The following is a 21,974-nucleotide window of genomic DNA, read 5'->3' on the forward strand; positions in this document are numbered from 1 at the left end:
AAGAAGCTATAAAGATGACCTCCCCTTTGTTTCAGATGAGGAAGGAGCATAGGAAGATCAAGTGACTTGCTCAACGGACACACTAGTTAGTGTGAGGATCAGGCTTATTGCCCTACGCTCTCTTCATTTAGTTTACATCTCCTCATTTTGGTAGAAACCTTGGCTTTTTGTTTTAATTTGTGCCTACTGTAAGTTCAGTGGCTGCATAGTTGGTGGGGTGAGTTTTGATGGGAAAACCTTAACCTGCTTCACTGCTAGTTCAGTTTTATTTAATCCTTTATAGGTAACCGTGCTTCAAAATATCATAAAAGACCTGCAGACTAAGCTTTTGAATTTCTAGGATAACTTTAAAACTCAGTAGCCTACGGATATCATCAAAGGACTTTGAGAAAGTCATCAAGGTACTTGACCAAAGATACTTTACTCCTTCTCGAAACATTGCAATCCCAGATTGCAGTGGAATTCAGGGAAAGTCAACAATGACCAAGTTCACATTCCAAGCTATGGTAAAGTACACAGGTGGAAACAATGATTTTCAGTTTTAATACAGAGCTGAAAGATTGCTGAGAAGTCAGCAGCATCCTGACCAGTGAGGCGCTTGCTGATAAAGATATGGAAAACCAACTCATTGTCTCTAGGACAACACAAATGAAGGAAGGAAGGGTTGAAGTAATTGTTCTCCTACTGTTGACCATTTATATTGTCGCTATTGCAGCTGCCTAATTATGTTCTATCTTACAGCTTGTTATGGGCCTGAATCTAAGTATAAATTCCATCAACAGCCTGACAGCCTCTACCACTGATGTCCAAGCTGTCCATATATCTCTTCCCCATAAATTCCAACATGATGTTCCTGAAAAATTACAGAAAAAGGGGAGATAAAGGGTCACTTATGTTTCATCACTTGTGCCAAAACTTTTCTTGGGAACCTCTGATGGGAAAGCAAGTTTGAGGAGGAAACAGGAAACACCCAGGTGGGCAGGTTATAGCTCCGCAATAAGACCTAGATGTTGGGACTCAGGCCTTGAGCACATGGCCTCTGCGATATTCATATAGAGCAAGCATCTGATCCACTCAGAAGTCAGAGGGCTTCCAGAGACTCCTGTCTCCTGGGTACACACACCTCAGCAAGAATGGCAGCAGAGTCAGCCAATGGAAGGAAATCCCTCAAACTTCCCAAGTACCCCAAAGTTACTAGTTCTAGAAAAGCTTTAACATTATTAATTTTCTACAATTATAAAAAATATGGCAATGAACAGCTTTATTTGAATCTACTTAAGAATTTAAAATGCAATTTCCTCTTGCAGTTCTCTTTTATTCTCGGCTCTGGTTTGGAAACCACCTTTTTTCCCCCTGAGCCCAAATTTAAAGTCTGAAAAGATACTTAATACTTGGATGAGACAAAAATGCTCAGAAAGCTTGCCTATTCTCACTTTAAATCAAGAAGGATATTCTTGCACTGTAGATAGAAGGCCTCCAAGGCCTGTCTACTCCAAGCATAGTTATATCTCCTTTAGAAGGAAGAAGTTTGCTCCTTAATTATACTAATTGACATAAAGAAAATCTTTTATTTCCTGGGGAAATAAGATTTTGAAAAAATATGTAAGGATTTGGTAAAAAGCCCTTTTAAAAGCTACACAATGAGTAAGCCAGGAACCCAGCTCCCAACTTGCTGATTGGGTGAACACCCCACATCCTGGGCTAAGTTGTTGACTTGGCTGATGAAGCTAGGGAAGGTGACTCTTTTCCTGTCTGCATGGCAGGGGAGTTTACATTTGGGTTCTTCACGCTCGCCTCTTCTCTGATATATTCAGTAGAGACATAGTATTTGCAGGTAGCTTCTGTAAGGCAGGACTTCCAGTCTGTATTTCGAGGTTGTCCAGAACTTTTCTGTCTATTGGCTGGTGAGTTCTGGGAAGATGAGGCTGCAATTGCAGCCTGCAGGCTCAGCACAGGCAGGCTCAGCCGGACAGGCTTGACAGCTGCTGCTCTGACTTCCCTGACTGCTCCCACTGAGTCTCAGGCTGCAGGTGGGTGGGCGTTGGGGAAAGCTGTGCTCCTAGAAGATCCGCATAGTGGGAGGGGAGCTGGCCTTCAGAGTTATGCTCATCTGCTGCCCAGATTTAGCTGCCTTGGGAGAGTGGGTGGTCCTGACTAATGGCTGACTGATCTGACTGCCCGGTGAACTCTAGCCTCTAAGAAGAGTGAGCTGATGGAATGGATAGATAATTACAAGCAGGGATGGTGATCTGGATAACAACAATGACGTATTTAGGGCTCACTCTGTGCCAGCGTTGTTCTAAGTATTTCCATGTATTAATTCATTTAACCCCCATAGCAATCCTATGACACAGATATTAAGATAGTCCTCTCTTTACAGCTGAGGAAACTGAGGCTCAAAGAGGGCATGTAACTTCTTCAAGGTCATACAATGAGTAAATGATGGAGCCAGGTTTCAAACCCAGGCAGTATGATTGTAGAGCCCTGGTGTTAGCCACACCACTCCCTGGCCTAAATGGGATGATGCTCTGATCAAAGGCGTAACAGTGCTTTGTCTGCCAAAGAAAAGTCTTCGGCCATAAGAATAACCATGACTGTGTTAATGATCCTTGGGTAACACGTGAGGAGATGAACAACACAAGCCCTGGGAATGAATGACCCCTGAGTACCTGATAGTATCACATTCTCCCACCTCACAGACCCCAAGAACCCTTGATATTTTTGATGATGGAGCTGTGTGTGGCACAAGGGTAGCTCTTAAAATTCATGAGGCACTTAGCATTTTCGTTCAAAAGTAGAGTTCAAAATTATTAAACAAATTCAGTATGAAACAGTGTCAGCTCCAAGAACCTTTTAGGTGCTCCTTGCAAATGATATGCTGTAAATGCAATGGCCATCAGGATAATAGCTCCCTTTTCCAGAGAGCAGGGGGCAAAGCCCCATCTCAAGCTCCTTAAATTGAAAAGAAATAAATATGTGAAAAACGAAGCCATGAAGCATCATGAACTCTAGAATATATTTCTGCTCTCCAGGGTGATATAAAAATAATACCATTTTGAAAGTGGTTAGAATTATTCTTTTGAGGTCAAACTAATGTCACTTGGTAGGAAGAAAAAAATCACATGTTAATTGTAAACATTTATACCTGTTCTTTTCCAAATCTACCTTTGCCTGGATTTTATCTGCAAGAGAGAGAAGTGTCCACCGTTTCTTTACGCAGTCTGTGCACACACACACGCACACACTTTTCCCTCGTACATTTAGAAATAAAAAACTGTCACACTACAAATAAAGCTGAGACCTTAAATACATGCTTAACATTTTCATTGTGGTCATATACTTTTTATTTTTATTTCAGTCCTTTAGGCATCCTACCCCAATAAACAATTTGAATGACTGGAATAGCTACACTGGCTCTCTGTGAACATTTTCCCCAAGTGTAAATTATGGGAAGGCTGTTTATATAATTCATGAAAATTTTTAGTTTTGTGTCCTTTTAATCTTTGTGCGTCCATCGTCCTGACAGAATCCTGCTTTTAGTCTGTGCTTAAAGACTGGATTTATTTCTTCAGTTTATCATGAAGAAAAAGAAGAATGAAATTGTACTTTCAGATGTATGTAATTTCGCTCCTGCAGATATTCACTGAGGTTTAACTCTTCTGTAGTTTTCACTCTTGAATTTGTCAAGGCTAAAGCTAAAGGGGGCAATTCTTTCTACTTTTCTCTGGTGGTTTTTGAAAATATTAACCTTATCATAGAAAGTTCTTAATCATTCTGAAGAATTTGATTTCTTGAGTATTGTTGGACACTTCCCTCCCTTCAACGTGCTGAAAGCTACCACAATTTATAGGAGTTTTAGGATTACGACAGGGGTGCAAATGTAGCTATTTTTTTCTCTAAAGCACTCTATACTGGTGTTGCTACCTACAGCTTTTGGGGCTAAATCAACAAGAACAATGGACCAGTTTCCCTATCTCCTCTTCTGTCTTCTGTTACTCGCTATTGAGGGACTTCTGGAATAATGCTGCTGAAAGGAAAATGACCAAGGAAGCCTGAGACTCTACGAGGATGACTGATTGGGAGAGAAATATGACCTCTGACTGTTACCTGTTGTATAGACTTACAGAACCTTCGAGCTGAAAGGAACCTTAAAAGTTTAATTTATCTACTTCTCCCCTTCTTGACGGCTACCACCTTAGAGGAAGGCACCAGCATGTTATCACAGTCTCCTAAGAGTGTCTCAGAGTCCCTGGGTGGTACACTCAGCGGCTAACTGAAAGGTTGGAGGTTCATGTCCACCAAGAGAATTGTTGGAAGAAAGGCTTGGTGATCAACTTCTGAAAATATCAACCATTGAAAACCTGATGGAGCACAGTTCTACTCTGACACATATGGGGTCACCACGAGTTGGAACTGACTCAGTGGCAACTGGTACTGGTAACAGCGCTTCGTGTGTCCGTTCTTGCTCCCCCTCCCCATTTTCGTTTTCCACAAGCAGCTGGACTAATCTTTTAACCACGTAAGTCAGATTTCAGACCTCCGTTAAAACCCTCAAATGGTTACCATGGACTTAGACTACGACCCAAACTCCTTCCCCTGGCGCGTGAATCCTTGCACCGACTGGCTCCTTCCTGCCTAGTTCTATGTCTTGGTCTCCTGAACTCTCCCTTTCTCACTTCACCATGGTCACACTGGGATTGTTTCTTGACTGCTGAGCTCATTTCCACCTTAAGGTTTCTGCATAGACCGCTTTTCCCTCAAATCCTTTGCGTGTCTGGTTTCAGTTTATGAAGTATCTCTCAATCAAAAACTACTTCCTTGGAGAAGCATTCCCTGACCTACCCATAAAAAAGAGCACCCTTCCCCTCAAACCATCACTATCACATTATTCCGTTTTATTTTTTCCCCAGCTCAGAAACCAATGAAGAGCTTTTATGGGGAGTGCGTAAAGGTGGAGGTTGGGGTTAGTTGTGATCATGCATTCTCCCTGAGTTGATAATCAGCAACATTAGGTTAATCAGTGTTAAGAAGGCCTTAATTATGCTCACAACCTGGGACTTTCAATCCTCTTATCCACTGTCCAGTATCCCTACCACCAGAACAAGTAAAAGCAAGACCCCTTATTCAAATGCAGGCGAACTGGTCACTTACTTATTGTGGATCCGGACTCAGGCCTGTTCAGGGAGCTGATGATGACAAAGCCGAAGCCTTCATTCTCTTTGCGGTGAATGACCACATCGCTGGTCTGTAGGCTGTGAGAGGCGAAGCCCTCAGGGGGAGAGGCATTGCTGCTGGGGACAGCGTGGTTGCTGTTGGTGTAGGTTGCGTAGTCACTGCGTGGAGAGCTGTGGTGGGTTGACACAGAACCCGGACTCCTCCCATTCTCTGGGCAAGGCTCCCCTGGAATACGTATGGTACATAGGGACTCAGTTATTTAACAAGGGTCTTAATAAGTGCCTACTATGCACTAGACAGTGTTCTTGACACTGGCGTTGTTACACAATTGGTTGACTGGCTTCTATTTCCCCCCAGACCTGGAGACCATTTGAAGAGCTACAAACCTAGCTACAAAGCCCGCCCTCATGTCCTGGGCCAATTACAGTCTTCCTAGGACATACAGGTAAAACCCTCATCAGCTTCTTCTGTGCTACCACTTGTATATATCATCCTCTTCTTTACAGCAACCACCCTAAGCAATGCCAAGTTTTAGATATTGAACTTCTTAGCTGCAAAATAATATTTGATCATAGACAATCATAAAACAAGTGGACATAATCCAAAACTGTTCTGCCCATAAGAATTCCTCAAGGTACTTGTAAGAAATATACATTTTTAGGGCCCACCCACAGAAATTTTTTTTTTTTCAGTAGGTCAGGAAAAACTAGGCACAGGAACCTGGATCAGGTTTCAAGATCACACTTTGAGAAGTGCCGTTATAGATGTATTGGAAGTGGGGCCTAACAGCTTGGGCACGTCCGTGAAAAGTGACCCATTGTAATTTTTCTAAAGAGCCATGGTTCTATCTAATTTGTGATGTTCTGTTAGCTTAAGAGTGTTAATTTATGTACCTCTTAAAAGTAGTTTGCCCCTGCTAGCATCAACTCTATTAATGATATCAGGCCAAGGAATCATGAATTTTGAATCTCTAAGGATGTGTTTTTAAGGATGTGTTAGAAGTGTTGGTCATTTACACCATGTATTATTATTACAAAATGTACACAGTATTACCACGCAGATAAACCAAATCATTACTTCCATGAGAAAGCAAGCATATTTACCAAGAGAAATGATAGAAAATTGGCAGCTAAGAGAATCGAGGTTTTGAAGTGAAAATTGGTCTGTCATTTGGAAAGAATTTTGCCATTTTAATTTAATACCTAGGTATTGGTACTCTGATTAAAAGAACTGAAATAGGTACCTAAAATAGCATAATTGAAATAAAAAAAAATTGAAATAGCACTGTTTTATTTCTGTCTTACAACTTGATTAGTATGATCAAAAGAAGTTTATGGAACAGAGGAATAATAAGAGGGAAAACAATCACAACTAATGATTCCTTGAAGGGGCCCTGGCGGCACAGTGGTTAAAGTGCTTGGCTGCTAACTGAAAGGTCAGTAGTTTGAACCTACCAGCTGCTCCGTGGGAGTAAGATAATGGCAGTCTGCTTCCATAAAGATTACAGCCTTGGAAACCCTATGGGGCTGTTCTACCCTGTCCTAAAGGGTCCTATGAGTTGAAATCATCTTGACAGAAGTGGGTTTTAATGATTTCTTTGTTGGGTCTCTAGATATGGTCCCCTATTTAGAACTCTGGAAGATGTCTCTTATGGCAAGTTAAAAATAATTTGTAAAAGTTCTGGCAAAGGCTCTTTATAAGTGGGAATACCATTCTGAAATGAAAAAGTCAGGGGAGAAAGAACAGAGACTCGAGATGTCTTATTACACTGGTACCTTACAAAGAACGAGATGCATTTATTCATATACCCAGATAAAAAAGTAAATGGCCTTAGAAGAATGTATTCATTTCTTGTTTATAATTACAGAAAGAATAAGGCCCAGGCTGTTGCTTATTATCATCTGCTAAATTTGATTATTTTTTCTTTAAGATTTAATTAATCAGGTTTTAATAAAAAAGGATGCTTTTATCTGTAAGAAATGTATTGAGGTCATAAAAGAACAAAAATGTCAGTGACAAAGCCTTTTCCCTCTTTCAACCAGAATTTAAAACTTTGGCCTGTAAAAATGTACCCTCCTCTGTGGAAAACATCATCCAAAGGCAAACTGTCTTTGTCTTGGTAAAGCACATGTCCTTTATCAGTTCTTATGCAAGTTGGAAATAAAGTGATTAGAGATAGTCAGGAAGAAGAAAAACTAACAATTATTATGCTGCTACATTAAATTGAAAATCTCCCCGAGTTATTGGACCAAATCAGTAACTAAATGTCATACGCAGTGACAAGAGAGATCTTATTTTCTGGCTGTCATATTTTAGGGAGAGAGCTGTGCTTGTCAGTAAAGTGGCAAGAAAAACTACCTGTCTTTGCAGTAAATGACTGGGAGTGGCTACACCACAGGTGCTAAAGAGAGAAAAAAATCATTGACGGAGTCAGCATGTGTGATCCTGGGTAAGTGAAAGAGTCAAATACATAAATAGCATACTCTTCTATTGCTTTTGGACTCCTCTTTCAACCTCTAAAACAAAGTTCTTTATCTTTAGCAAAATGACACATTTAAAATTAGGAAATCTTGCATGTTCTTTCTGGGCTTATTCTGAGTGCCTGACACTTGGAAACTGGTAGCGTGATTGACTCTGAGGAACTTTGTGGAGTCCACATCACCCTTCTACTCAGCCGACTTCTAGAGCCAAATGAGATGGCCTTCCTTCCAACAACCATTCCTGGTGTAGGGCATCTACAGTGCTGTTTTAGAATACTATAGCCAAATGTCATAAAGTGACAAAAACACCAAGTGCTAAGCTCTTTCTCTTTTTTAATTCACTAAATCCAGGATCTCTGACTCATTCTTCTGGCTCACATGCAAATGGGTACCCAGAATTCAGTCACTTAGTATCTACTCAAGTGAAATAATTCAGTTTTAGATTAATCTTCTGTTTTGTCTCCACCAGTCAAACTGGAAATCACCACTGTGCTGACTAGGAGATGATCTATCTGGGGAGGTGGGAATCTCTGACAGCATTCTCCGTGTGAGATGGCTTAGATCAGAATAGCCAACCACTACCCAGAAGCTGCCCCAGGCCTGTAGACTCGTTTGTTATTCCTTCACAGTGCTGGCCTGTACAGTGTTTAATAGTTATTACAATTAATTGCTAATGTTTAGAAATAGGGGGGTTTTACAGAAATATGGATTTCTAGCCTCTCTGGAAAAATTTGGCAGGAATCAGCTCCCAGAACCCAGTGCCATCGAGTCGATTCTGACTCATAGCGACCCTATAGGACAGAGTATAAACTGCCCCATAGAGTTTCCAAGGAGCTGGGTAATTGTATGGCTGCTCCTTTGACTGGGTATGTACTTTACAGATCACCACAGACTTCACCACTCCACAGTGTCTCTTGCAAATGACCAGCTTTACTCATTTACCCAGAGTGAGAAATCTCCTGGAGCCTTCATTTTCCTTCTAGTCCATGCCCTGGGGACCATGACTCCAGGATTCTGTGATCAAATGGGCCTTGCCTACTTGCAAGGTGTGTCTGGGCCTCTTCTCAGGATGGTCTCCCAGATGACTGATAGCACTGCAGATGGACATACCTTGCCTTGAAGTATGACCAAGGGGTGGCCATTAGGGTATGTGTGTGTATAGAACTTGGAGGTGTGGGCTGCGTGTCCACATGCATGTGCATGAGGTCCCTCATGGTGCCTGATGGAGAAGGGGCAGCTCGTGGCTGTGGCCCTGAAAATGTGTGGGGCTGGCCTGTCTGCAGGTATTTGACTTTGTGCACTCCTAATTTATACCTATCAAAGCAGACAGCTTACTTAAATGGGTGACATTATGTTTGTAGACAAAGAACAAGGATATACATTTGGAGCTGAGAAAAAATGTAGTAACTAGGACCAGGGAAGGTACCAGAACCCTAAACATTGACTATGCTTTTCACCCAGTTGCCAAGACAACCTTCGCTTTCTTGGCATTAGGCTGACAATTAGATATTCCTCCAGGTGCTAGAGAAAAGATGCGGATAACTTTAAGACTGACTCTATATGTTTTGATTAAGTCATAAAACTTTCTTTCACATAAATTCTAGGTTTACACTTAAGGAAATTCCTCAGAGACACCCTCCTCTCTGAGGGATGGTGTGTATTCAAAACAATGTGTCATGAGGCTGAATCTCTCAAAGCCGAACTACTGAAGAATAAATATTTATACTTTCAGTGTAATAGTTAAAGCCACTCTAACATCACTGGGGAAAAACAGCTAAATATTGGAGTGGTGATGTGGCTAAGACATCGTCGCTCAAAACTGTTTAAGTTTTAAGACCCGTGTTACTATTATCTGGCAAATAAAATTGATGTATTACTGAATATTTTCTCCCTTTATCCCACAATTTCTCACTTTTGAGGGAGTCCCTGGGTAGCGCAAGACAAATGCACAGCTATTAACAGAAAGCTTGGTCGTTTGAAGCCACCCAGAGGCACCCTGGAAGAAAGTCCTGGCAGTCAACTTCTGAAAGATCACAGCCCTATGGAGCGCAGTTCTACTCTGAAACACGTGGGTTCGCCCATGAGTTGGAACTGACTCAATGGAAACTTGGTATTTTTTAGCTTACTTTTGCCAAATTGGAAATTTTGCCTTTCTATCTTTGTTGTTTGTTGTTAGGTGCGACCCTAGGTACAACAGAGGGAAACATTGCCTGGTCCTGTGCCATCCTCACAATCCTTGCTATATTTGAGCCCATTGTTACAGCCACTGTGTCAGTTCATCTCGTTAAGGGTCTTCCTTTTTTGCTGACCCTCTACTTTACCAAGCATGATGTCCTTTTCCAGCGACTGGTCCCTCCTGATAAGATGTCCAAAATATGTGAGATGAAGTCTTGCCATCTTTGCTTCTAATGACCATACTGGCTGTACTTCCTCCGAGACAGATTTATATATCCATGATATATTCAATGTTCTTCACCAACACCATAAATTAAAGGCATGAATTCTTCTTTGGTCTTCCTTATTCGCTGTCTAGCTTTCACATGCATATGAGGTGATTGAAAACACCATGGCTTGGGTCAGGTGCACCTTAGTCCTCAAAGTGACATCTTTGCTTTTTAACACTTTAAAGAGATCTTTTGATGATTTGCCCAATGAAATGTGTTGAGTTCTTGATTATTGCTTCCATGGGCATTGACTATGGATCCAAGTAAAATGAAATCCTTGACAACTTCAATATTTTCTCCATTTATCATGATGTTGCTTATTGGTCCAGTTGTGAGGATTTTTGTTTTCTTTATGTTGAGGTTTAATCAATACTAAAGGCTGTGGTCTTTGACCTTTATCAGTAAGTGCTTCAAGTTCTCTTCGCTTTCAGCAAGCAAGGTTGTGTCATCTGGATGATGCAGGTTATTAATGAGTCTTCCTCCAATCCTGATGCCATATTCTTCTTCATATAGTCCAGTTTCTCGGATTATATGTTCAGCGTACAGATTAAGTATGGTGAAAGGATACAACCCTGACACACACACCTTTCCTGACTGTAAACCACATAGTAACCCCTTGTTCTGTTCGAATGACTGTGTCTTGGTCTGAGTACAGGTTCCTCATGAGTACAACACTGTAAATTAAAGTGTTCCGTAATTCCCATTCTTCACAGTGTTATCCATAATTTCTTATGATCCACACAAATGCCTTTTCATAGTCAATAAAACACAGGTAAATATCTTTCTGTTATTCTCTGCTGTCACCATGATCCATCTGACATAGCAATGTTATCCCTCGGTCCATGCCCTCTTCTGAATCTGGCTTGAATTTCTGGCAGTTCCCTGATCATACACTGCTTTTGAATGATCTTCAGGAGAATTTTACTTGTGTGTGATAATAATGATATTGCTTGATACTTTCAGCATTCTGTCAGATCACCTTTCTTTGGGATGGGTACAAATATGGATCTTTTCCAGTTGGTTGGCCAGGTAACTGTCTTTCAGATTTCTTGGCATAGATGAGTGAGCGCTTCCAGCTCTGCATCCGTTTGTTGAAACATCTCAGTTGGTATTCTGTCAATTCCTGGAGCCTTGTTTTTGGCAATGTCTTTAGTACCGTCGGTTCCTGATCATATGCTACCTCCTGAAATGGTTGAATGTTAACCAACTCTTTTTGCTACAGTGACTCTGTGTATCCCTTCCATCATCTTTTGATGTTTCCTGTGTCGTAAAATATTTTCATGGTAGAATCCTTCAATATTGCAAGTTGAGGCTTGAATTTTTTCTTCAGTTCCTTCAGCTTGAGAAATGCTGAGCTTGTTCTTCCCTTTTTGTTTTCTATCTCCAGGTCTTTGCACATGTCATTATAATACTTACTTTGTCCTCTTGAGCCACCCTTTGAAATATTCAGTTCAGCTCTTTTACTGCATCATTTCTTCCTTTTGGTTTAGCTACTCTATGTTCAAGAGCAACTTTTAGATTCTCTTCTGACATCAATTTTTGGTCTTTTTTTCCTACCTTTTTAATGAGCTCTTGCTTTCTTCATGTAGGATGTCCTTCTACAATTCATCTGGTCTTCAATCATCAGCGCTGAAAACATCAAATCTATTTTTAAGATGGTCTCTAAATTCAGGTGGGATAACTTTGGCTCTTGTGTACTTGTTCTAATTTTCTTCAACTTCAACTTGAATTTGCATATGAGCAATTGACGGTCTGTTCCGAAGTTAGCCCCGGCCTTTTTCTGACTGATATTGAGCTTTTCCATTGTCTCTTTCCACAGATGTAGTTGATTTGATTCCTGTGTATTCCATCTGGTGAGGTCCATGTGTATAGTCGCCATTTCTGTTGTTGAAAAAAGCAGTGAAGAAGTCGTTTTGTAAAATTCCATCATGCGCTCTCCTGAGTTGTTTCTATCACCAAGGCCACATTTTCCAGCTACCAATTCTTCTTTGTTTCCAACTTTCATATTCCAATTGCCAGTAATTGTCAATGCATCTTGACTGCATGTTTGATCAACTTCAGACTGCAGAAGTTGGTACAAATCTTCAATTTTTTCATCTTTCGCCTTAGTGCCTGGTGCATAAATTTGAATAATATTCATATTAATTGGTCTTCCTTGTAGGTATATGGATATTATCCTATCACTGACGCATTGTACTTCAGGACAGATCTTGAATTGTTCTTTTTGACGATGAACATGATGCCATTTCTCTTCAATTTGTCATTCCCTGCATAGTAGACCATATGATTGTCTGATTCACAGTGGCCAATAACAGTCCATTTCAGCTCACTAATGCCTAGGATATTGATGTTTATGTGTTCCATTTCATTTTTGATGACTTCTAATTTTCCTAAACTCATACTTCATACATTCTGCTTTCTGATTATTAACGAATGCTTGCAGCTGCTACTTCTCATTTTGAGTCGTACCACATCAGAAAATGAAGATCCCAAAAGCTTTATTCCATCCATGTCATTAAGGTTGACTCTGCCTTGAGGTGGCAGTTCTTCCTCAGTCATATTTTGAGTGCCTTCCAACCCGAGTGCCTCATTTTCCGGCACTATATCACACAATGTTCCTCTGCTTTTCATAGGGCTTTCACTGGCCAATTTTTTTCAGAAGTAGACTGCCAGGTCCTTCTTCCTAGTCTGTCTTAGTCTGAAAGCTCTGTTGAAACCTGTCCACCATGGGCGATCCTGCTGGTATTTGAAATACCAGTGGCAAAGCTTCCAAGAACAACAGGCAAGCTACCACAGTATGACAAACTAACACATGGTGGTTTCTATCTTTAGTGTGTGTGTGTGTATATATATGTATATATATATTTTATATTTGGAGCAGTTTATGTTGTTATGTTAATTTTTGCCCAATGCAAATAATCTGTATCTTTGATAATAGGCGTACTCTTTTTTAAATATCAAGAAATATAGTATCTGAGCATCAAGATATCTAGCAGTCTCTACTGATGAGGGCTGACATTTCTTCTGGCTTTCTCTTTTAAATGACTGCTTTTTTTGGGACCCTCTGTCTTCTTAGGTTGGGCAGGGCATTTGTACAAGCTCCTTGGTGCAAGAAGGTGGCAACATTGCCCCTCTTCCTGCTGATCTTCTGTCCCTTCGCATGCTGAGTGCTCACTTCCCAACTCCCACTGTCTTTGCTTAACCAAACACTTGCCCTGGAATTGATTCTGACTCACGGAGACCCCAAGTGGTCAGAGTAGAACTGTGCTCCACAGGGCTTTCAATAGCTGAGTTCTCAGAAGTAGATCACCAGGTTTTTTTCCTGAGGCACTTCTAGGTGTACTTGAACCACCAACCTTTCTCTTAGCAGCCGAGCACGTTAACCACTTGTACCACCTAGGGACTCCACCTTTGCTTAGGAAAGAATGATAATAGTGATAACAACATCCTTGAAAAGATATCTCCACTGCAATAACCATCTGTAGCTGTCCTTTCTCACTCTAGGGGAAATGACAAAGAAAGCTTGTCTTCTCATTTAAAAATTTTTTTCCATTTGAGTTTTTGGCATTTAATTTGAAATCAAAGTATTCTTTGCTAAACTTAATCATTTTCAGTACTGATGAATCTTTCAAGGAAGAGTGGACTGAAGTAACTTTGGAAACTCTCTTGGTGTGACTGAGCACTCTGCAGCAGAAGAGTTTCAAAAATGAAATGCACTTGAAACACACTCAAAAGCCTCACTGAGTTAAGTTGGTGAGAACTGCAGCAAAGAGCATCTTCACGGAAGTCATGCTCCACAAATTGTAAGGATTTTTTTTTTTTTTTTTTTTGTGGCATTGGGCATAGACTGTAACAGCTTAGGCTGATTAGAACAAAATTTAATTTGCAATAATCAGCTGGTGGCAAGGGGAGCATGAAATTATGTCGATGCATTGGTTTTGCACTTTGCAATATATTTCCTTGTAAATCAGGCACCTTTCTAATTTATCTTTGGGTTACAGAACATATAGCACAACAAACTTTTTATTAGAAATCACTCTGCAAGGAGAGAGACAGTTAAATGTCAACCAAGCAAGCACTGTCTTCTCCTGGCATCTCGCCCAAGGTTGAGGCATAATTCAAGGTGTTTTACTTCTTTGGGTCAGATGGTATGCCATGAATTTCCGAAGATGAATGGCACCTCTTAGCAAAACCTCCAGACTATACAAGATATATAGTCTCTACTGGTGAAGCCTGATGAGTCTTCTGACTTGCTCTTTTGAATGATTGCCCTTCTTAAAGTCTAGCTTCTAGAGAAAAAGAAAAGGGTTTTTTAGTTTGACCAATAGACCTTATCTTCTCTGGTCATTCACAGCTAGTAATGAGCCGGTGACCCTCTTTTGGTTTTTTTTGATCCAAATGTTGTGACAGCACATGTGGAGGACTGCTTACGTCAGGGAATGACATTTGCTAAAGGTTGACTAACGCCCCCCTGGGGATGGTGGTGGTGGTAGAGGGGGTCCGAAAAAAAAAAAAATAACGGAACCCATCGCCATTGAGCCGATTCTGACTCAAGGTAAGAACTGCACTCCATAGGGTTTTCAATGGCTGTAATCTTATGGGAAGTCGATTACCAGGCCTTTCTTCTATGGTGCTGCTGCGTGGACTCAAATGGCCAACCTTTCAGTTAGTAGCCAAGGGCAAACTCTTTGGGCCACTCACATTGGGGAGGGGGCCTGAAAATAGCATAAATAACTACTGACTGGGGGATGGTGATCCTGTGTCTGCAATGCCACTGATTTATTATGGACTACTGGTGGCGCGTGGCTGCTAACTAAAAGGTCGGCAGTTTGAACCGCCCAGCTATTCCATGGAGGAAGATGTGGCAGTCTGCTTCCATGAAGAATTACAGCCTTGGAAACTCCATGGGGCAGCTCTACTCTGTTTTATAGGGTCGCTATGAGTTAGAATCAACTTGATGGCAACGGGTTTGGGTTTTTTGGTTTTGGGCAAGCTACTGAATCTCCAGGCCTTGGTTTCCTCATCTGTAACACATGGGAGCTCACGTTGCTAAGGTCTCTGGTTCTAGCATTAATAATTCTTTATGAGGCGTGTCAAGGGGCTGAGCAGAGAGAGCAGCAGGACTCTGGGACAAAAGGAGAGAGCAGGCCATCCTTAGCCCTTCTGCTCTTTGTAATTTGCAGGGACAGTTCTGAAGACTGAAATTCCAACATCATTGAATCCTCAGATCGTAAACAATAATGGGATGTTTGTAACACACATATTCCTTAAACACACAAATCTTTTTTTTTGGAGGGGGGTTTGAGATGGTGAAGAGGGATGAATGAATTATGAATACAAGGGCTGACTTTTAGAAGTATGTCTTTGGTGGATTCTTTTATGAAGCAAAGAAAATGATCGCAAAGGGAATAATTATTTCTAATTTATCTGCTTCATAAATTTGGAGTTACGTGAGTTGTGTTTTCTCAGAGTGAGACACAGCTGTATTTTTCTATATCAGGGTACCAGTATCATTGTTACCTTTTATCTGGCTCTGTGATGAGAATTAATTTTCCACCCTGGTTGCCTTATTAAGGTCTCAAAATGCTGTGGTTCTTGGTTTATAAGCACAGTGAGAAACATTTTCAAAAGACATATTTCTCACTACTATAATGTTGTTATCAAAGAGCAAAGAGCATATATATCTGAAATTAGCCTCAGGCTTTGCTGGAAATTTTTAATGACTACTTTAAAATGTAGACCTCACACACTGCTTGGGTTTTTGTACTAGTGAGGTGAAAATCTTCACTTTTAAAATCAGTTACATTTTACATGGCTAGGTTGCTTTTTTCCCTCGTATTGAGAATGCTGAATTTTACCTAAACCTTGTGATTCTGGAAAACAGCAGTGGTTAAAGAAATTCTTTCACCCATTGTGTTCTGAAAATGGCTTTCTGAAAATAACCATGCTCCCCATATGACTTAGATGACTCTGAGATGCTCCTTGTTTATAACAAGGCTAGACACAGCCCCTCCAAATTCCCATTCTTTACCTCATAATTAACTGAACCGCTTGTCCCTGCTGACCAATTAGAAACAAAATGTTTGTTAGCCATGTTTTGCTTAAACTTCTCTCCTTCCCCTAAGTCCCTGAACTTTGACCCACCCTCAGCCTGAGCCAACATACCATCCTTCCTTCAGGGCCTCTCCCAGAGAATACTGTCTGATGATGTCACCCTCTCATCTCACTTCTCCACTCCTGTTCTTCTCCTAGCCTATTTACTCTTGTCCTTTTGCCTGACTCTTGAGATGCTTGCTGATTTATTTTTAGAGCCTTCTCCCTATTGCAATAGACCTTTCCTTCTTTTTTTTTTTTTAAATTTTTTCTGAATATAGCCTCACCTTAAGTCTAGATTTTTTTTTTTTTTTTAATTTGGCAATATAAACAATTGATTTTAAATTTTGTTTCAAGTGTCCTTAAGTCTCATCCAAGCATCTCACCTCCTAAACCCCAAGGCTTGCTGCTGGCTCCAGGTACATACCTCCACATAGCACCTTTCTTCTCACAGTGAGGTTGACCTGTCCGTTCCGGGCTGCGTGGTGCATCAGGTCGATGACATAGCGGTGGGTCTTGCCAGCCACAGGAATCCCATCGACATAGACGAGCTCATCGCCTGGGTGTAGGCGGCCATCTCTGTCGGCAGAGCCCATGGCAATTACGGCTCCAATCAAAATCTAGAGAAGCAGGGAGAAGGAATGAACATCCACATTTCAAGCTTTCTTCCACCTCTTTTTTTCTCCATATATAACTTGGTGGGAGATTTATTCCCACATGCTATTCATTGCCCCAAAAAGGAGCATGTATTTGATAAATGAAAAATGACAAGTTAGATAAGACTGGATACCTTTCCAACTCTTCCAAATCTCAAAAATCCTTCTAGAGAAATAAGTGTTTTGAATTTGATGCTGATTGCCATGAAGTTTGGGTGGCACTTGCTTCCTGGCTCATAAGTTACCACCTTCAAGGAAAATTCTAACCCAAAACATAATTTAATGCTAATTGGACACATGTGGGCTCTGAATTGAAACAAGTTTGGAATCGAATGACTGACAGCTCCACCTCTTAAGTGTGTGGCTTTGGGCAAGGCTTCTTGAGCCTCACTTTCTTCACCTGCAGAGTGGGGACATAATAGTAGGACGTACTTCATAGAGTTGTTGGAAAATATGAAATAAAGCATGTAAAGGATTTAACTCTGTTCATGGCATATAGTAAGTGCTCAAATATTCATGGAAAAAATAGCTGCCTCTTATTATTGAATGCAGATAAAGATTCAAAGTCTTTGAAAGGTTGGAGGTAAGGAGACAACAAAGAAAACAAAACAAAACTCATAGTTGGCTTATTTAAAAAATCTCAGTCAAACCTCCAGATTTTTGCTCCATTCCTTTGAATATATCTTCAGAGCACTGTCTTCTGCAAAGGAACTTCCCAGCTCCGCCTGTCCCTTAAAATGCTCTGCTGTTTAGGTGGCTACAATGACTAATCATACCAGGAAATGAAGAGGTACGACATCTGGGAAATATAGGCATTGTTATAATTCTCTGAACCTCAGACTGTGATCAAAGACAAAACATGAGGCTTCCCACTTCCAGGTGAAAACATTCAATTTACTGTCCATTAGCAAGGTATATTTCTATCTCAAAGGATAGACTACAATAATACTAAATATTTTAGCTTTGTTCTTTAATCTACAATTTTCCAACTCATTGACAACAGGTCCCCTCTTGCTTTCGCTAAGTAGCTTAAGCACACAGCATCTGAGGGCAGTGGTTATCATTCGCCTGATAAAATATTATGGAAACCATAGCTTAGATTTTATTTTAAATTTTCACAAAATGATCCCTTGCCCATTGGCTGAATTCTTTCAGGTACAATAATTTCTTTCAAATTCCAGATCTGTGGATTCCTGTTAATTTGCAGATTAGCTCCATCAAGACCTACTAGCTTGCATGTCTTCAGGCTTGGTTGCAGAATGCTTCCTGCATACTTGGCCACACTGCTCAGGTCCCAATTCCCAGAACTTCTCAGGTATATGCAAAATAAGAGTCGGACGAGTTCTGTTTTTTCTTGAGGACTTCACAGTCTTAGACCATTTGGACCACTTCACAGCTGCCTTTATTCATAAGAATGAAAATTCCCTACATTACAGCTGCTTCCCCCCTGTTGCTGGGAGGTGGAATGGGGTGGGGAACTGGTTTGCTTCCACGTTGAATAATTGTGCTCTGATAAATGATTTACTATTGCTATCTTAGGAAACACCTCAAATCCACTGTCTTACGTTGGCTGCATGGCATGGTTCTTTCCCTGCAATCCCACTGCCCCTATTTGCCGTGGTCCACTGTTGAGAACACATCTGACACTCTCCAATTTTCCTTATTGTCATGCAGATCTGAACTTATGAATTTCTTTCTAAAGATGTTCCAGTCTTTTCTTCAAAAGGCTCAACTCACTATGGAGCTCTTCAAAGATTTGACAAGTGCTTTGTGCAAGAGCCAGTTAAAATGAATGTTTATGTTTCTCCACTGCCCCATGAAAAGTTGCATTTAGTTTGGTTAGCCCAAACCAAATGCTTCACCCTTTTGATTTCCTATATTTAGAGGGAGAATTTATAGCTAGTTATAGAGAACAAAAATAGCTTGTGAACTTCTTGACTGGTTAATTATCAACTACAATGTATAGTTCTGATTCTAACAGATGAAAGTAAACCATAAAATAACGGGTACAAATGAGAGAGCCACTGCTGCAACTGGGCTCTGCACAAAATAGTAAAAATGAAACTGCACATTGGAAAATCCCTGTCTTTCCCTTACTATGGAAAACAGCAAAGATATACAGGTACTCTCAAGTTATCTTCTGTGTGAGGAGTTTAATATTATTCATTAAAAGGAAAAGCACAGTAAAACATCTGCTTTTCTGTACTATTGCTGTGATAAGAGCTATGCTCCTTCTGAATACATTTACTCAACAAATATTCGTTGAGCCCAAGAGACTCTTCCAGGTTCTAGGAATCTATAAGTGAGCAGCAATAGACAAAAATCCCTACTCTAACAGAGCTTCCATTGCAGTGGTCAGACAATAATAAATGTAATAGATGTGTAAATATATAGTGTTGGAAGGCATATACTATGGGAAAAATAAGAGCAAGGTGGGGTGGTGGGTGTCAGTCACGGGGCAGAGGATGTGGTGGTGTGAGTTGGTTCGACTAAGCCTCATCGAGAAGGTAAAACCAAAAAACCAAACCCAATGCTGTCGAGTCGATTCCGACTCATAGCGACCCTATAGGACAGAGGAGAGCTGCCCCATAGAGTTTCCAAGGAGTGCCTGGTGGATTCGAACTGCCAAACCTTTGGTTAGCAGCCGTAGCACTTAATCACTATGCCACCAGGGTTTCCATTGAGAAGGTAACGTATGAGGAAAGGTGGAAGTTCTTTGTTCATTTAGAAATAAGTATATAAAATTTTAGTTCTTTCTGTCAAATCTTATATATGTATTTATAAACAAGCAGCATATTTAGTTGACATTTCAATATAATCTATTCTATTATACATTATTATGCAATTATTATATGATGCATATATTGTTAAGTCCCTGGGTGGTACAAATGGTTTGTACTCAGCTGGTAATCAAAAGGTTGATGGTTTGAATCTACCCGGTGACACTGCAGAAGAAATGGCCTGGTGATCTGCTTCAGTAAAGATTACAGCCAAGAAAACCCTATGGAGCAGTTCTACTCTATAACACATGGGGTTGTCATGAGTCAGAATCACCTTGATGACACAAGATGACACCAACAACAAGTATTATTAGATAATTGTATTATATAATCTATCCTCTGCCTTGTTTCTAAAAAAGGTTGATACAGCTATTAAGCAAACTTTAATTGAGCTGCACATCATGCAGTGGGGTAGGCATTAGAGATGCTGGTCCACTACCACTGCTGTGGAGTCGATTCCAGTTCATGGTGACTCTGTAGGACAGAGTAGGACTGCTCATATGCTTTCCAAGGCTGTAACTCTTTATGGAAGCAGACTGTCACATCTTTCTCCCTCGGAGAAGCTTGAACCACTGGCCTTTTGGTTAGGTGTACTATGTTCTATATGCTCCATCCATCAAGGACTGTTGCACTTACTGGAGAGGAGCTGACCACTGCACTGTCACTGCTTCTTACTCTCCTGCTGCCATGGCTGCTCATTAACCCTTGGCTATCTCTTCATTTTGCACCTCCATGCATTATATCACACTGCTGATACAGCACTAGCTCTGTGTCTCTCTATTCAGGAAAAACCCAGCTTTTTTTCCCCCTGGAGTATGCATTGTACACTTGGCACATCCCACTAGTTTATTTCCCCCTTTGCTGCTCTAACTGCAGGGATTGAATAATCCTTGCTTCCTCCTTACATGGTAAGTACCTCATATTGGCCTTCTGAGCTGCACATTCTCATGTTCACCTAGGCTCTCCAGAACATGCCTCATAACTTCTGATCCTCTAAGTCAGTAGTCCTCAAACTTTAGGGTGTGTTAAGAATCACCTGGAGAAATTGTTAAAGCACAGGGTTTGGACTCACCCCCAGAGTCTGATTGGGTAGGTCTGGATGAACCCTGAGATTCTGAATTTTAACAAGCTCATAGGAGATATTACAACCCATGATATGCAGATGACACAGCCTTGCTTGTTGAAAATGAAGACTGGAAGCACTTACTGATGAAGATCAAAGACCACAGCCTTCAGTATGGATTATAACTCAATATAAGACAAAATCCTCACAACTGGACCAGTAAGCAACATCATGATAAATGGAGAAAATATTGAAGTTGTCAAGGATTTCATTTTACTTGGATCCACAGTCAACACCCATGGAAGCAAAAAAAAAGCAGCAGTCAAGAAATCAAATGACATGTTCTGTTGGGCACATCTCCTGCCAAAGAACTTTTTAAAGTGTTAAAAGCAAAGATGTCACTTTGAGGACTAAGGTGTGTCTGACCCAAGCCATGGTATTCTCAATCAACTCATATGCTTGTGAAAGCTGGACAATGAACAAGGAAGACTGAAGAATTGATGCCTTTGAATTACAGTGTAGGCAAAGAATATTGAATATAACATGGAGTGCCAGAAGAATGAATAATAAATCCGTCTTGGAAGAAGTACAGCCAGAGTGCTCCTTAGAAGCAAGGATGATGTCTTAGGCTGGGTTCTCTAGAGAAGCAAAATCAGTAAAGCATATAAATATGTATATAGAGAGATTTATATCAAGGAAATGGCTCATGTGGTTGTAGAGGCTGGAATGTTCCAAGTCCGTGGGTCTGGATAGAGGTTTCTTCTGATTCATGTGGCCACAGGGGCTGATGAACCCAAGATCAGCAGGTCAGAGAGCAGGGCTTTTGCTCACAGACTGAGAAACTGCTAGCTCAAATCCCAAGAACCAGAGGTCAGATGAACAGGAGGCAGCTGCAGGATCCAGTGCATGAACCTTGCCAGAATGTCCACTTATATTCAGTGCAAGTCACAGGCCCAAGGAAACTCCTTTTCAACTGATTGAGTACTCACAACAGATTCCATCATGGGGGTGATCACAACATCATACAACTGCCAAAGCACTGAGAATCATGGCCCAGTCAAGTTGACACACAACCTTAACCATCACAGATGGTGTCTTGGTTATCTAGTGCTGCTATAACAGAAATACCATAAGTAGATGGTTTTAAGGAAATTTATTCTCTCACAGTCTAGTAGGCTAGAAGTCCAAATTCAGGGCGTCAACTCCAGGGGAAGCCTTTCTCTCTCTATTGGCTCTGGAGGAAGGTCCTTGTCATTAGTTTTCCTCTGGTAAAGGAGTTTCTC

At 40.8% G+C, this 21,974-nt stretch overlaps 1 protein-coding gene across 2 annotated transcripts in view; it reads right to left on the reverse strand.

Moving 5' to 3' along the window:
* MAGI2 (membrane associated guanylate kinase, WW and PDZ domain containing 2) overlaps window positions 1–21,974 on the reverse strand; it is a 1,483,873-nt gene that overhangs the window by 135,973 nt on the left and 1,325,926 nt on the right. For both annotated transcript variants that reach the window (XM_064289914.1, XM_003407180.4), the window contains 2 exons: window positions 16,620–16,812; window positions 5,152–5,400 (listed from right to left, as the gene is read on the reverse strand). In XM_064289914.1, the coding sequence (XP_064145984.1) occupies window positions 5,152–5,400; window positions 16,620–16,812 (442 nt within the window). The remainder of the gene's footprint in view (window positions 1–5,151; window positions 5,401–16,619; window positions 16,813–21,974) is intronic.

Source organism: Loxodonta africana, chromosome 8, assembly GCF_030014295.1.
Source record: "Loxodonta africana isolate mLoxAfr1 chromosome 8, mLoxAfr1.hap2, whole genome shotgun sequence".
Lineage (NCBI taxonomy): Eukaryota > Metazoa > Chordata > Mammalia > Proboscidea > Elephantidae > Loxodonta > Loxodonta africana.